The 14,595-nt window shown below is 42.0% G+C and overlaps 1 protein-coding gene across 9 annotated transcripts in view; it reads right to left on the bottom strand.

Annotated features, from left to right (window-relative positions):
• ADGRV1 (adhesion G protein-coupled receptor V1) overlaps positions 1 to 14,595 on the bottom strand; it is a 329,124-nt gene that overhangs the window by 18,728 nt on the left and 295,801 nt on the right. For all 9 annotated transcript variants that reach the window (XM_077347591.1, XM_077347582.1, XM_077347586.1 and 6 more), the window contains one exon: positions 5,458 to 5,579. In XM_077347591.1, the coding sequence (XP_077203706.1) occupies positions 5,458 to 5,579 (122 nt within the window). The remainder of the gene's footprint in view (positions 1 to 5,457; positions 5,580 to 14,595) is intronic.

Below are 14,595 nucleotides of genomic sequence, written 5' to 3'. Positions count from 1 at the left end.
CAAGGGACTTTCCAGTCACGGTGCCAAAACGGAACATCCCTCCACAGGGAGATTTAACCGTTTCCCTCTGTTGTCTACTGTCTGTGGATGATGACTTTTTTTGTTTGGTATGATGTTTCCTCACTCATTCTTAGTATTGCCCAGCTAGACAGAATGCAAATTTTGAAAATTAACTCAGCAACATGGTTCAAGCGGTTTAAATATGACCACCGTAGATCCTCTTACCTAATTAAGATTACTAACCACAAACTCAGAGCAGCTTTCACATCACTCCGATTTGAAACAATGCCCACAGAGGTTTCAGCTGGCCATTTTAACCATATGTCAAGGGACCAGCGTTTTTGTATCTGTGGTGCACAAGCTCTGGGGGATTTACCCCATTACAAATTTGACTGCTTACTTTACACTCAACCCAGGGCCAAATTCCTCAACGAGATTTTAAGGGGCTCTAACCTGCCCTCTGTTGCTGAAAAGACAATCTATCTTTTATCTGACCAAGTTGATAAAGTAACATATAAAACTTCTCTTTTTGATTTGGCTGCAAGGAAAATAAGGGCCAACATTATTAAGGCAGGCTCTTTACTCTTGCACTTTGTACTCATGTATGCTGCTTCAGTTCTTTGGTCTTAAATTTTATATTTTTATACAGTTCTTTTTATTCTATTTTACTGTTTATAAATTTGTATTTTATATTTTGTAAAGGCCTATGGCTATATACAAATAAATGTATCACTAATCATTCGTAGTAGTCATTCTCCTTGGGTTTTTTGTGTTTTTAATGTATTTATGTTATGTTTTTTAAAAATGTTTTATATATATCTACATTTTAAATGCTTTTAAATATTTTAACATTTTATTTCATGTTTACCATCTTGGGAGCCCTGCATGGAATGGAAAAGTGACACGGAAATATTTTGAATAAATAAATCAAGAAATAATAAATTTCTACACATTGCACTTATATTAACGGGAAAGAACATGTCCAGGATGTTGGCAGCCATTAATGTAAACCAGAGTAGATGCAGATTAGACATACCAGTGAGAAGAACAAAATTGGATCGTGCACAACATTTAAATACAAAGCTGCCTTAGTCAGGCCATCGGTCCATATAATCCAGCATTTTAGGATGTATGCTGGAATGTTATTCAGGTCTTTGGGACGCTTTTCATTTTTGAACCATCAGAGTTATCATATTTGTTAAGATGTTCCCTCCATTTGTTATTTGTTTCCATTGACTTCTATGGGAAACATGCTTCTCCCAGGAACTTTCAGGGGCTTTACGCACCGGGATCTTTGTAGCAAATTGGTCACTGAATGAAAAATCGCCATTTAAAATAGTGGAATTCGTCGTTATGCATACCTGCCTTTGTAATGGAATCCAGTTGCGTTTTGTAGCGTTTCCCACAGGCTTCCGGTCTCGGCAGAAATTGCTAGAAAGGAAGCGCTATTGCCAAGCTCGTCCCGCCCCTGGCCGTCAAGCAGCCAATGGGCAGCCGTTAGCATGCTCCCAAACAGCCCCTTTCCCTTTAAGAAAGGTTTAAAAAAAAAAAACAGACCCATTGCAACGAATCTGTGTAGATTTGTTGCAACGGAGAGACCCATCCAGCTGCCTAATGTGTTTGAGCTGTCGTTTGATCGTTGCCACGCTTCCTCCGAGTGAAAAAAAAAAATCCCCCCCCCCTCTCACGGGCCCGATTTTCGGCTGAATGAATGTGTGAAAATTAAAGGGAAAATACATCAGCAAACGGGCTTTTCTGTGGTTTGTGCTTAGTGACTAAAGGGGAGGGACTGAAGCCAGGGAAGCCTCTAAACAGAAAGAGGCTCGCTGGTGCGTTTATCCCCGCTCGCTCGGAGAAAAAAAAATGGCGATCGCTTCGCCGGAAGATCAGAGAAGAGAGCCAGGGGGAGGGACTTTGTAGAAACCGCAACAATGTTAACGCACAGGTCTTTTTCGCTAGTGTTGCAGATTGGTTGCAGGAGTGTATCGCTTTCCGGAGGGTGAATCCACTTTTGGGGATTTCCCTGAAAGCGCTACAAGGAAGCGCTTTTTGCAGATTGGTTTTGGGTGTGTGGCAGATTGTCGACGACATTGTGCAAAACAGCAAATCAGTAGCGTTTTCAATTGGCAACCATTGTGCTATTTTGAAGGCGTGCAAAAAGCCTCTCAGTTTCAGAAGGCATTGCCTCAATTTTACAAGCAACCGATATCTTCACTTGCAGAGAGGCACAGGGACCCATTCTGACAACCTTGGCATGTGAGTTTTTTCTAGGAATGCCAGTCCCCAGGCAGGTGGGGCAGCAAACAGAAATGACCTGTCAGGAATGTGGAGAAGCTGAACAGCTGAAGACACAGAGAGGCTCCACTTGAATTCTCTAAACAAGTCCTTTAATTCCTTGTTTCCAGTAGCAAATGAGTCAGAAGTAAATGAACATAGGCCAGAACACAAACTGGTGATTAACACATTTTCAAGTTTTCTTTTCTTCAGTGGCAAAAACTAATAATATAAACATTTTGTTTATTCAAGGAATTCTACAACATTGTACCTGAGGAAGTTTGAGTGCATATGTGCACACAAACTTTGGTCTTAAAAGTGTCCCTGAATTTAAATTTGTTCTAGGGAAAAATGAGATGCCCTATTAAAGTCCTTCAAGGTTCCTCCTTCTTACCATTGCTAGCTAAATGGAATATCCATGTTCTAAATGACATACATGTAATGACAAGACACTGGAATCAACCACAACAGATATTTTCTCCCTTAAGATCTTGATGGTGAGTTCCCCAAATGCATCTAGCTCCCCCCCCCCCACACACAAATTGGAAGCACAATGCTGGACAGGGTGGGCCTTGGACCAAAACAGCAAGGCAAATCTTACATTCTCCATGTTCAAAAATGTAAAAGGAGATGATATCCAATTCCAGTAGCAATAGTGTCAGCTGTAGCCTTTAACGTATCACAATGCTGAAAAATCACAGTGAAACAAAAGTGCTCAAAGGTTTGCTTTAGCCTTTCAGGGGAAAAAATAACGTTATGAATCAATAATCCCTCTTTGGAGTGTTGTTTCATGGTCAATGGTGGTATTAGGGTCAATGATAGAGGTTTTCATTGGAGACGAGGTAAGTGCTATTAGAGTTCAGTTAGAGAAAAAAGAGCTGGGATATGATTAGCTTCTTCTACAGCTGCTTCTAAGAGCTGGTCGTTGCCAAATTTAGAAATAATTACTTGATTTGCCTTTTAATTAGGGAAGATTCTGGAGAACCATCAGCGACAGTGAAAAAGATGATGACAGCTCTATTATATTACCGCAGAATAGTAAAGAACCTCCTTCTCACTTGCAAGTTAAATGTCATTTGTGTCGTTTATAAACAGGACATTTTTTATCTTATGTGTTGAAGGGGAGGGCAGGTGCAAGGGCAGGCAAAGTGCTGCTGAGACTGTCACGGGTTTCTCCCTCCATATAGGCTTGCCCCTATTGCTCCCCAGATCACTGTGCAGCAAGAAGCAGCAAATCAAGTTTTGGCGATTTCCCTGATCGCAGAGCAAATTTGACCAAAACTCACACCAGCCACTTGAGAGCTCCGGGTTGTAGCTGACATCATGTGGAAGCAGCACTAAAACCCAAGAGCAATGAGAGGTTGTCCTGGGGGCAAATTCTTCGGGTGGAATTGGTCTCTGGGAGGCAACTTGGGGCTGCAGTTGGCATCCCTGGGTCCTAATGACACAGCTTTCTTCTTGTATTTTGGTTTTTATTTTTCTAGCTAGCTTTTTTGTTTTCTGCCTTAGTCTCCATTTCCATTCCACTTACCAAATGGAGAATGGGGACAAAGGACCACACAGGAGGGTGGTAGTCCTCAAGCCAAGAGTATCATGAGGTCAAGGAAGCCCACCCTGACAGTTCCCTTCCAGTCAGGGTGCACCGAGGCAGAGCTCATATCCCCTTTCTGCCAGGGTGTGGGCACAACGCCCTTCCTAGCAATGAGCTGGGTGCTTAGGGATTACACGACTTAGACACTGTTTTTCAGTTTATGTCTGTGACTGCAGGATGCAAGGAGGCCTTGGAAAGCCAGGTGCAGAGCAGGAGCTGGATAGTATGCAACAATGGATTGCCAAGTGGTATGAGTATGGGTGAGATGATGACCTCTGCACTCACAGCGGATTTGCCCACAGGTCTGCCTCCATATTCTGCCAGTGGGACAGCTAAGCCACCCAGCGTGGAGGCCTACTGGCTCCTTAAACTCAGCATTAAACTTTGTTGGTCCGAAAGATGCCACTGTTCTACTGGATCTTCCAGTTGCCCTGCAGACAGAGGGGGGGGGGGGGGGTCAGGTGGCATGGCCACACACAGGCAAATGGCTGCACTTGACCAGGTTTGGAAGGGTCACTGAGCTATTCCTTTAGGGATTCTATGGGGTGGGGGCTTGCCCTTGCAGGGGATGTGGGCTTCTCGGCAGCCAGTAGTGGCTGAAGCCACAACCCAAGGTCAGCAGTAAACCAAATGTGGCTGGGTCAACAGGCAAGTGATCTGGAAAGGCAGGGTCCAGAGGGCAACTTACTGTTGCAGGGAGTACAGGCTCCTCCTTATCCCAGGCTGCAATCCTGCACAAACTTACTTGAGAATACATTCAAATGAACTGCGGCAAAAACCACTATAGGATCTGGCTGTGGATCTCTTTATTGTTAGGTTGTTCACAGGAGTTTCTATAGGCAACTATCATACACTTGGGTTGCCCGCCTCCAGATGGGCTTTGAAATCTCCAGGATTACAAGTGATCTCCAGAACACAGAGATCAGTTCCCCTGGAGTAGTGCTCCCCAACCTGCGGGCCGCAGCCCGGTGCCGGGCCGCGAAGGCCATTGCACTGGGCTGCGGCTCCCTCTCCCCGCCCCCCCCCGCAGTAAAAAACTTCCCAGGCCGCAAGCTTGTGGCCCGGGAAGCTTCTTACTGCGGGAGGGCGGGGAGAGGGAATCAGGGTCACACATCGCGCGTGCGCGGCCGAAAGTACCGCGCATGCGCGATTTCAGCCGCGCATGGCGCATGCGCGGGCGGGGCAGTTGCCCTGCCGGTCCCCAGCCTCAGAAAGGTTGGGGACCACTGCCCTGGAGAACATAGCTTCTTTGGAGAGATAATTTTATGGCATTATGCTTCACAGAAGGCTCCCTCCTTCCAAACCCCACCCTTCCCACAGTCCACTCCCCAATCCCCAGGAATTACTCAACCTGGAGATAGCCACCTTATACAGCACATCAAAGCACCACTGGACTCACCGTTTTTTAAATCATAAATCTAATCTGCATTCATTAACATCACAATACAGTTAACTGAACGTTGCTGTTCTATATTTGTAGTTATCAAAAGCTGATCTTCCCAGACTTTTTGTTCTAAGTCTGCTACACTTGGTGTGCTGCCAACAGCTCATGCAGTTTGACTTTCAGTAAGGAAGAGAGACAAGGTACATACCTGCAGGCAGTTGAAAATGACAAAGAAGACCAACATCCATAGATGCCTGTAAGCCAGGTGCAGTCCTCCCCAGAGCCATGTCATGGAAATGAGGGCAAAGAGGTATAAAATCAGGGGGATCTCTAGAAACCATAATAACAGGGATTTTTGTGAGTAGATACAGTTGCAAAAACAGCATCAAGTTTTATTCAATTATAAAGTGTTTTGCATTCACATATCAGACTATTACAAGCATAAATTTGAAGTAACTGATAACTAAGCACATTCCTGAATCTGACTGTTGACACTTTAAGGGTAAGAAGTGGGTGGGGGTGGGGGCAGGAGAACTAGAGCACCATCTACTGACCAATCCATCCCAAAGGCCAGAGAGAATACAGGAAGAGGCATTTCTGCTAGCAAGTGGTAGGAAGCAAAGAGAGACACTGATGACGCAGGGCATGGGTAGGTGCGTGTGTGAAAGAAAGTGTATTTTAGCCTTTGCAAAAATAGTAATGGGACCAAGTATAAGACATGCTGAACCAGCAAATACCAAAGAAGCCAAGAGTTGATGACGGCATGGCAGGATTTTGTCCAGGAAACAGAAATCCAAATAAAAGGCATACATTCAGGTGAGCAAACTAAATTTCCTAAATTGAATTTAAAAAAATGAAGTCAAGTGATACCAGGTTGATCTTTGATCTTGACATTGCTTGCAATGAATTTCAAAGTCTGTATTTGCTTAGATTTGTACATTTCAAATGGCACAAGAGTTCTGCAAAACATTGCCCTTTGCCACCCTGAATTAGCACTAGTTCAGCAAAACTGACAAACTAGGAAAACTGCAATACAATTGTAAACAGGATTACATCCTTTTATGGCCACTGACTTCTTTGGGCTTGGAAGGGTGTAACTCTGTTCAGGATTGCACTGTAAGCACGAGGAAAGCAGAAGTTAACTATCCTTGACGCAAAAGATAAATCATGTGTATTGAGCTAATAGCATGGAGAGCTTCTAACAAGGCAAGCACTGGTTGCTTCAAGGGTTTCAGTATAATTACTTACATCATTAAGGCAATGATATTTGTAAAAAAATATCAATGTTTATTCTGCTCACAAGTCAGGGACTGCTTGAAACAGAACAAATGTAGGCATGTGGTATATTCTCCAGGTTCTTCCACCTGGGCTCTCATTCAGCACCATAAGGACTTTAAGACTGATTTTAATAAGTACAAGATTAAATGGATAGTATTACACTGTGCCTCATGCAAGAAGGCATAAAGCAGCAGCCATTCAGCTGTTTTTAACTGGGCAAATGGTATGGACTCGACAGCCTTATAATGTAAACTCAGTGGCAATCAAGATTCTTGAAAACAACCCTAGTAAACATAATGTATGTTATGACCCTGTTTATAAGTGGACTGTAATAGCAGAGCGCAATGTACAGTCGCAATTTGAGATTGCTGACAGAGAGCACAATGCCCAAGTAGCAGCACTCCATATCACACATTCTCTGCTTCAGTGCTGTAGAAGACATTCTTTCTGTCTGGCTACTCACCACCATTCATATCAGGTGGCATGGAAACTGCCAGATGACACCAAGTGTCTTCCTGTGAACGTCAACCTTTGAAAGTTGTGTGATCTCTACTTATTCAAACCTTTGATCCATCTAGACTGCTATGGTCTACTGATAGCATATTGCCAAGGTTTTAGGCAGATGTTTGATCCAAGCTAATGAGAGAGATCTTCAACTGGACTTGGTTAGGTTTAAATGGAAAACTTCATCTAAGCTATATTTTACTGCTGTCTGTACTGAAAATGGCCATACTGACAGTGGGAAAGATCTGCCTCCACAAATACAATCTGTACAATATCAGTGCCATAACAAAAATACATGCCATTTAATTGAACAGAAGTTCTTGCAAGCACAGGAGTATCATGACCTGGCTCTTCCTTTGTGGCATAACCTACTGGCATAATCCCCTGCACCTGCCCCACTGAAATGAATGGGTGCCATGCAAATAAAGCATGTCTTCTTTTTGTCTTGCTCCCCTTAACTTCAGTGAGAACAAAGCCAGAGATGTTTCCAAAGGATGGGTACTTTCCATCACAGAGCAGCTCTTGGCGAACGATTTCATACTTTTAGTTAGTACGCAAACATTTTTCTTGAAGTTTTGTCTTTAGATGCGACTGTTTTATAGTGGCAATTATGCTTTTAATGAACCTAGGCTATTGTCCTGTGAAATAAGAAATTAATGCAACACATTGAAAGCAATTATGATGCACTAGTGTGTAAAAGCTTTTTTTTAAAAAAAAATAATTGAACTTACAGAGCAAAACAATATTGAAAAATGTGACCTGTCTTTTTCATAAAAGCTGTTTTTTAAGGGTGGGGGGATATTGAAATTTGTAAGACACAACAGGGGGGGAAAGGATTAATGAACTAAAATTTGACAGAATTTTAAAATAAGCCATACTAGTTCAGTGGCAGAGCAGGAACTTTACACAAGTCACCCATTATACTCCTGGGGAGCAGAGTGAAGAAGAAGCAGAAGAGTTGGTTCTTATATGCTACTTTTCCCTACCCGAAGGAGGCTCAAAGCGGCTTACAGTCGCCTTCCCATTCCTCTCCCCACAACAGACACCCCGTGGGGTGGGTGAGGCTGAGAGAGCCCTGATATCACTGCTCGGTCAGAACAATTTTATCAGTGGCGAGCCCAAGGTCACCCAGCTGGTTGCATGTGGGGGAGCGCAAAATCGAACTTGGCATGCCAGATTAGAAGTCCACACTCCTAACCACTACACCAAACTGGCTCTCAGTAGAGAAAGATCTGCGTTTTAAAGAGCTGTTGCTATTTTGACATAGACCTATGGGTCAACTTAACATAAAGAATTTCCTTATATGCTACATGCTATGGATGCAATTGCTCTCTAGGCAGTTTTAAATGAGAAATTTTAGGGAAGCAGGATACTCTCTTGGGTAGGCACACTGAGAACTTGGTAGCCAACATGATTCTATGATTCTATGTTTGGCAGAAAAACAGCCAATTTCATAGAATCATAGAATCATAGAATCATAGAGTTGGAAGGGGCCACACAGGCCATCTAGTCCAACTCCCTGCTCAACACAGGATCAGCCCAAAGCATCCTAAAGCATCCAAGAAAAGTGTGTATCCAACCTTTGCTTGAAGACTGCCAGTGAGGGAGAGCTCACCACCTCCTTAGGCAGCCTATTCCACTGCTGAACTACTCTGACTGTGAAATTTTTTTTCCTGATATCTAGCCTATATCGTTGTACTTGTAGTTTAAAACCATTACTGCGTGTCGCTTCCTCTGCAACCAATGGGAACAGCATCCTGTCCTCCTCCAAGTGACAACCTTTCAAATACTTAAAGAGGGCTATCATGTCCCCTTCTCAACCTCCATTGTTTTTGATAACTGTGATAAGCTCTCATCTTGCCCTTCCTGTTCATCACCTGACCAAGTAGAAGGGAACACCTCTAAGAGACCATGATCAGATGGCAGAATTTATAGTTGATTAGGGCGCTTTTTAAAATCTCTTGTTTCTTTGGTGCAAAGGATATATTTAAAAAAAATTTCGGGGGGGGGGACTGATGCATAGTGATATTCTCAAAGGAATGTACTGATGCATGGTGATATTCTCAAAGGAATGTACAAAAATGTGAAAAAAGATGTACCAACTGGTGCAGATCCGGGCATATTGGCAACCTTTAACCCTGATCAGAAAGAGACAAGCAAGCACCAAACAGGGGGAAATATTGTAAAATAATCCCCTGGGTTTATTCATTAAATCATTTGTGGCAGAACCGGGCCAGGTGGTATCGAGCAGTGAGGGGTTTAATGTACACTGTGTACAGCTGACTGTATGTGCGGAACGTAATTTGGCAAACAGGCTTGAGCTGCTGCAAGCAACTGGAACTGCCTACTGAATGACTGACAACCACGTGCATCTGAATAGATCTATCAGGATCTAATGCAGACAGGTGTGTAATGATGTTCACATGTTCCTTCAATCACTGGCAAATGATTTATTTAAAAAATAATTTTTGCATTGTACCATTACATTTAGGTCTCAAGCAGTGAATGGTATAATTATAAAATGCTGGAGGTGTGCATAAATTCCTGTTTTGGTCCATTCAGTTGAAAGTATGGTCTGTGTTTTATTGTACTGCAGCTTTATCATTAACAATTGCTTCAGTGTGTAGTGCCTAACCTATTAATACAGTGCTGAAATGCAGCCAGTTTTCATTGTTTAATAGTTGGCTGAGCAGACCTCACTTGGATTTGGTCCTGGCAATCCAGCATGTTTTGAACAAACAAGACCCTGAAAGGAAGAACAAATGAAAATTTCCTGGCCAGCACAACACACTGTATAAAAACATGAGTTTGCCAATAAGGTGAGCTTAAAAACAGACCTAAGAAGAAAAAAAAGACTCTAGTTTGCGGATTGTGTGAGCAGAATGGAATAGCTAGGAGTGCTCCACAGCAGTCATTTTCTCCAAGGGAACTGATCTCTGCCACCTGGAAATGAGCTGTAAAACTGGGAGAACTCCCCTGGTCTGACCTGAGGACTGGCATCCCTAAAGTGCCATTACAGGGACCACTCCAGGTTATCCTGTGAAAACATCAAACCGTTAGCTCTTTCTTATGTATATAAGGTGTGGTGAGGCTTGGTGTTTCTCTATGTTAGGAGGATCCATATCTAAATTGTACACTGGTAGTCAGTAAAATAATGAAAACTCTATAATGAAAACTATTCCTGCATCTTAAGGAACTGCTGAAAATGGGACCTGAAGTTGACATTACGTATATATTGTAAAGTCAAGAAATGCTGAGATCTGATTGTAAATCAACCTGCCTTGTACAACTGCTGATTAGTAATGAACCTGATGTTAGCTGAGCCCAAACACTGGGGTGGAATATTGGTACACATTACGGGGCTCAAGTGAAGTCCAAAAGTGCCCCATCGGAGCCGAAAATCCATTACTGTGATATGACATATTTCTGACATTTCATTCATAAAACAGATTATTTCTTTCTTGCCCTATGAGAATGTAAGCCTCTCTTGTGAACACATCTTTACCAAGAGTGGAAAGGAGTGAAAAGCAACAGATCTCATTAGCTTCCTAAACACATCTAGCCCATTTGGCCCTAATTTTTTATTGCATACCACAGGATCCTGGGAGCAAGTGACAGAATACCAAATTTATAGAACAGAGAGGCAGTAAGGGGCAGGATTTAGGCTTTCTCAACCAGGATGTCACTTGTGGGGGTTCTCTAAGCCTTAAGAATAAGTCAAGAGTCTCTCAATGCTAAAAAAAAAGTTGAGAAAGGATATTTTAGACAGAATAAGCTCTGGGAGGCTTGAATCCTGACTCTGCCATGGAAGCTTATGTACCCTGGACTAGTCACATACTCTCAGACCAAGCTACTAAATGGGGTTGTTGTGAGGATAAAATGACAAGAGAGGAGAAGGATATAAGGTGTTGTGGGTTCTCAAAGGCACTATAGAAATTATTTAAATAAACAAACAAACAAACAAATAATAGAAGGTCAGACTATAATTTTAAACACTTAGTCTTGTATACCGAATACGAGTCAGGCTGACGTTAGATCAACTCATGTTTGCTAATGGAAATAGGTGCCTTAAACCAGCCCAGTGTAATTATATCACATTGATTGTAGTGGGAGAATTAAGCATATTAGTAAACTGCTTCTATTTAAATCAATGGTACTTCACAATGATTAACTTTGGCTGGATCATTCAATGAATATTGAATGTTATTTGATGTTCATTACTATCTGTCTTATAAATACCATGCTCACACTGTTGCCCAAACCAATATGGATCTATTTTATTAGCACTAATTTAATTGTTACTATTTTGATTAACATCTTGGTTTGTCCGTATTTGCCAGATATAGATTTTTTTCCATTTTATTTATTTACAGTAAATGACCAGCATCCAAGTATAAACAAAACCACATACATTATTACATCATTTTAACAGCTAAGTCACTCAACATCAACAGTAACCAAGGATTTCCACACTCTGCTGGCAATGTAGCAAAGCTTCGCCACTGTCTAAGAGATAGAATTATCTTTGTCTGCAAGTAAGGTGTTAATTAGATAACCATTCATAAATCCAGAGAGCCTAGACAGCAAGGGCCAAATTAAACGACTTCTGGCATCCCTGTAGAAGTCACAATGCAATAGAATGTGAGCAATCAACTCAATTGCACCTGAATTGCAAGGGCATAGTTGATCCTCCAAAGGCACATGCAGCAGTCTTCCACTAAGCAGTGCTAATGAGAATGCATTGAACTGAGCCCTCGAAAAAGCCCATCAAAATTTAGAAAGGGTAATATGTGTTAGATATGGTGCAGTAGAAAATCCCTCCCAGGACATTAATAACCAATATGGGCTTGGGAGGAGGGCCATCTCATTTTGCAGCTCAATATCCATAAGTCATTGATAAACTAGTTGTTTTGCTTGCCTGTGTCCCATTTTTAATAGATGATCAGGAGCTAAACCAATTTTAAGAAGCTTGTTAAATATCTTCATGAGCTGTGAAGAGCCAGCCATGTTGGGTCTGGTTTCACAGTGGTAAACTTGTGAGATCCTTCAGGGGGACCTCACTTTCCCATGGATCCCTTTCTGCATCCTGTTTCTCTCCTCCTGGCTGCCTCCACCTCATCAACATTCCTTGCTTTCCGGAAATTCCAGCTGCCAAAGCACATTGAAAGTGCATTATCCTATGTGTGCAGAATGGGCCCAGGTGTCATTCCATCAGGCCTTTTTCCTATCTTAAGTTCCTTCAATTAAATTGCTAATTCTGACCTCCCAGTAAGTCCACAGAAGTCAGCTTCTTGTTTTCTATTGTGCACAGTTCCTACCGCCAAGCCTCCTTCTCCATGTCAAACATGCCTATACTCTTGCTTGCTGCGCACTCTGGTTTCTGAAGGCGGATCACATGCTGATCACACCCAGCTTCCCTCTTTGAATTTACTGCCTGGAATCAGGGCCGGATTTACATGAAAAGAGGCCCTAGGCTATTCCACTTATGTGGCTCTTTCACCTCCCATTTTTAAGTTTGTAAATTACATGAGAGATAATAAAATACATCATTACTGTGATATATATCAATATGTTAAATGAAACATGTTGTGATTGGTACTAACCCTTATAAAAAATGTGGAATATAGGCCCCTCTTGATCTTGAGGCCCTAGGCTGAAGCCTAGTTAGCCTATAGGAAAATCCGCCCCTGCCTGGAATCACAGCTGGGATTTCTGCTTGGCTTCCCCACCCCCTTCTGTATGAAGTGCTCTTCCTTGAACTCTCAAGTCTTTTAAAGAAAATCTTAAAAGCAACCGAAGGCTTCTAAGAACCTGGCAGCCCGTATGAACCAAATAAAATAATTTTAATTAAGTAATTTATTCTTCTTAAAATTAAAGTTTCAAATAAGAACCGTGTATATGTATAGTTTATACGATACATATGCATATACTGGTAGCCGAAGGCCATCCTAAAACAAGACATTATGAGAGAAGGATAAGGAAGTGGTGGCATGTGCATAGGGTTGTCAGCTTTGTGTTGGGATATACCTGGAGATTTGCAGGGTGGAGCTTGAGTACCTTAATGGGGTATAATGCCCTCCAAAACAGCCGGGGGAACTAATTGCCTGGAGATCAACTGTTCTAGCAAGAGGTCTCTAGGTGTCACCTGGAGGGCAGCAACTCTATGTGTGGGTAGGATTGGGCAGGGGACTAAGCCACTGAAATGTCTTTGCTCCTGATTACCACCACTGAAAGCAACTTTTTTTAGCTTTCTAAGGATCAAGAGATTCTTAAGTAGTCAATGGCCAGTATCTCTGGCCCTGGCATAGTGATGAAGGGAATCAGCTATTATCTGGAAGGTCACCAGTTCAAATTTCACTTCAGTCATAAACCCATTAAGATGGCTGTATGCAAGCCCATCTCTCTCGGTATCTCCAGCGTGGGGATGATAATGGTCTAACTTTACACAAGCTATTGTAAGAACTAATGTCCTAATGCATGTGAAATGCTTCAAACTCCGAAAGTGCCATATAAATGCTATATCCTTTAAATGTGAATAACTTTGTGAGTTTAATACAATGGGTCAGAAGACACCTGTAGAAGTTGTTTAAACAGACAGTAGTCCTTTGTTGCTTGAGAAAAAGGCTATAGATTACCCTGAACAGAAAAACAAATAAATCAAGAACTTAATGCACAGCCACAGGCATGTCCAATGTTTGAATTTCTTCTGTAACGTCAGCATATTGTGCCCACTTCCATTCTGCCTGTGGTATTTACATTTCCCCCCCTAGAAAAGTCAATAGAGAGTAATTAAAATTGTGTTTTAATAATCCGTTGAATTTCTCTGTAAATATTGGTTTTGCTTCCTCCCTGATAGATGGTAAAGATGACATTATTTTTTGTCATCTGCTTAGGCTTAAAGATCTATTATAAAAAATGGACAAAAGTTTTTGAAGCAGACTATTTATAGCTAGGCTGGCAGGACAGAAATGGAACTGTATTGTGATTTTTATGAGACAGTTAAAAATTTAGAGCAAGGTCCTGCAGAGCAGAGTACTTCTCAAAATCTCCTGATTTCAGTGGGAGAGATTTAAGAACCTGCACTCCTTGAAATAATGGATCCTAAAAATGTTCAGCTCTGGCTGGATCTTGTCCTACAAAAATGCATACTGAGAAAGGAAACTGGTATCAAAATAATCTTAGAAAGGAGTGTGCTTTTTTAAAATAATGGTGCAAAGTGATGCATTTCATTTAGCACTGTATACTTCATTGAAGTTCAGACTAGTACATTTAGCTGAGGAACCTAATGTGAAGAAGACAGAAAAACTTCAAGAGAAATGAGGGCTCTAGGCTGCAACTAGCAACTGGGGAGAGCTGGGGTGGGGAGCGTTGTTACATTGAAAGGCACATGGTATCATGTGTGCCATGACAATACTTTTTTTTTGGGGGGGGGCTTAAATGAAGGTGAGTAGCTCTAGAAATCATGGGAAATTCTTAAAGGTAAAAAGGTAAAGGTATCCCCTGTGCAAGCACCGAGTCATATCTGACCCTTGGAGTGACACCCTCTAGCGTTTTCATGGCAGAC

The sequence above is a fragment of the Paroedura picta genome, chromosome 7 (genome assembly GCF_049243985.1).
Source record: "Paroedura picta isolate Pp20150507F chromosome 7, Ppicta_v3.0, whole genome shotgun sequence".
Classification (NCBI taxonomy): Eukaryota; Metazoa; Chordata; class Lepidosauria; order Squamata; family Gekkonidae; genus Paroedura; species Paroedura picta.
Note: the sequence above shows the minus strand (reverse complement) of the source record. Positions and strands in the feature narration are given on the sequence as shown.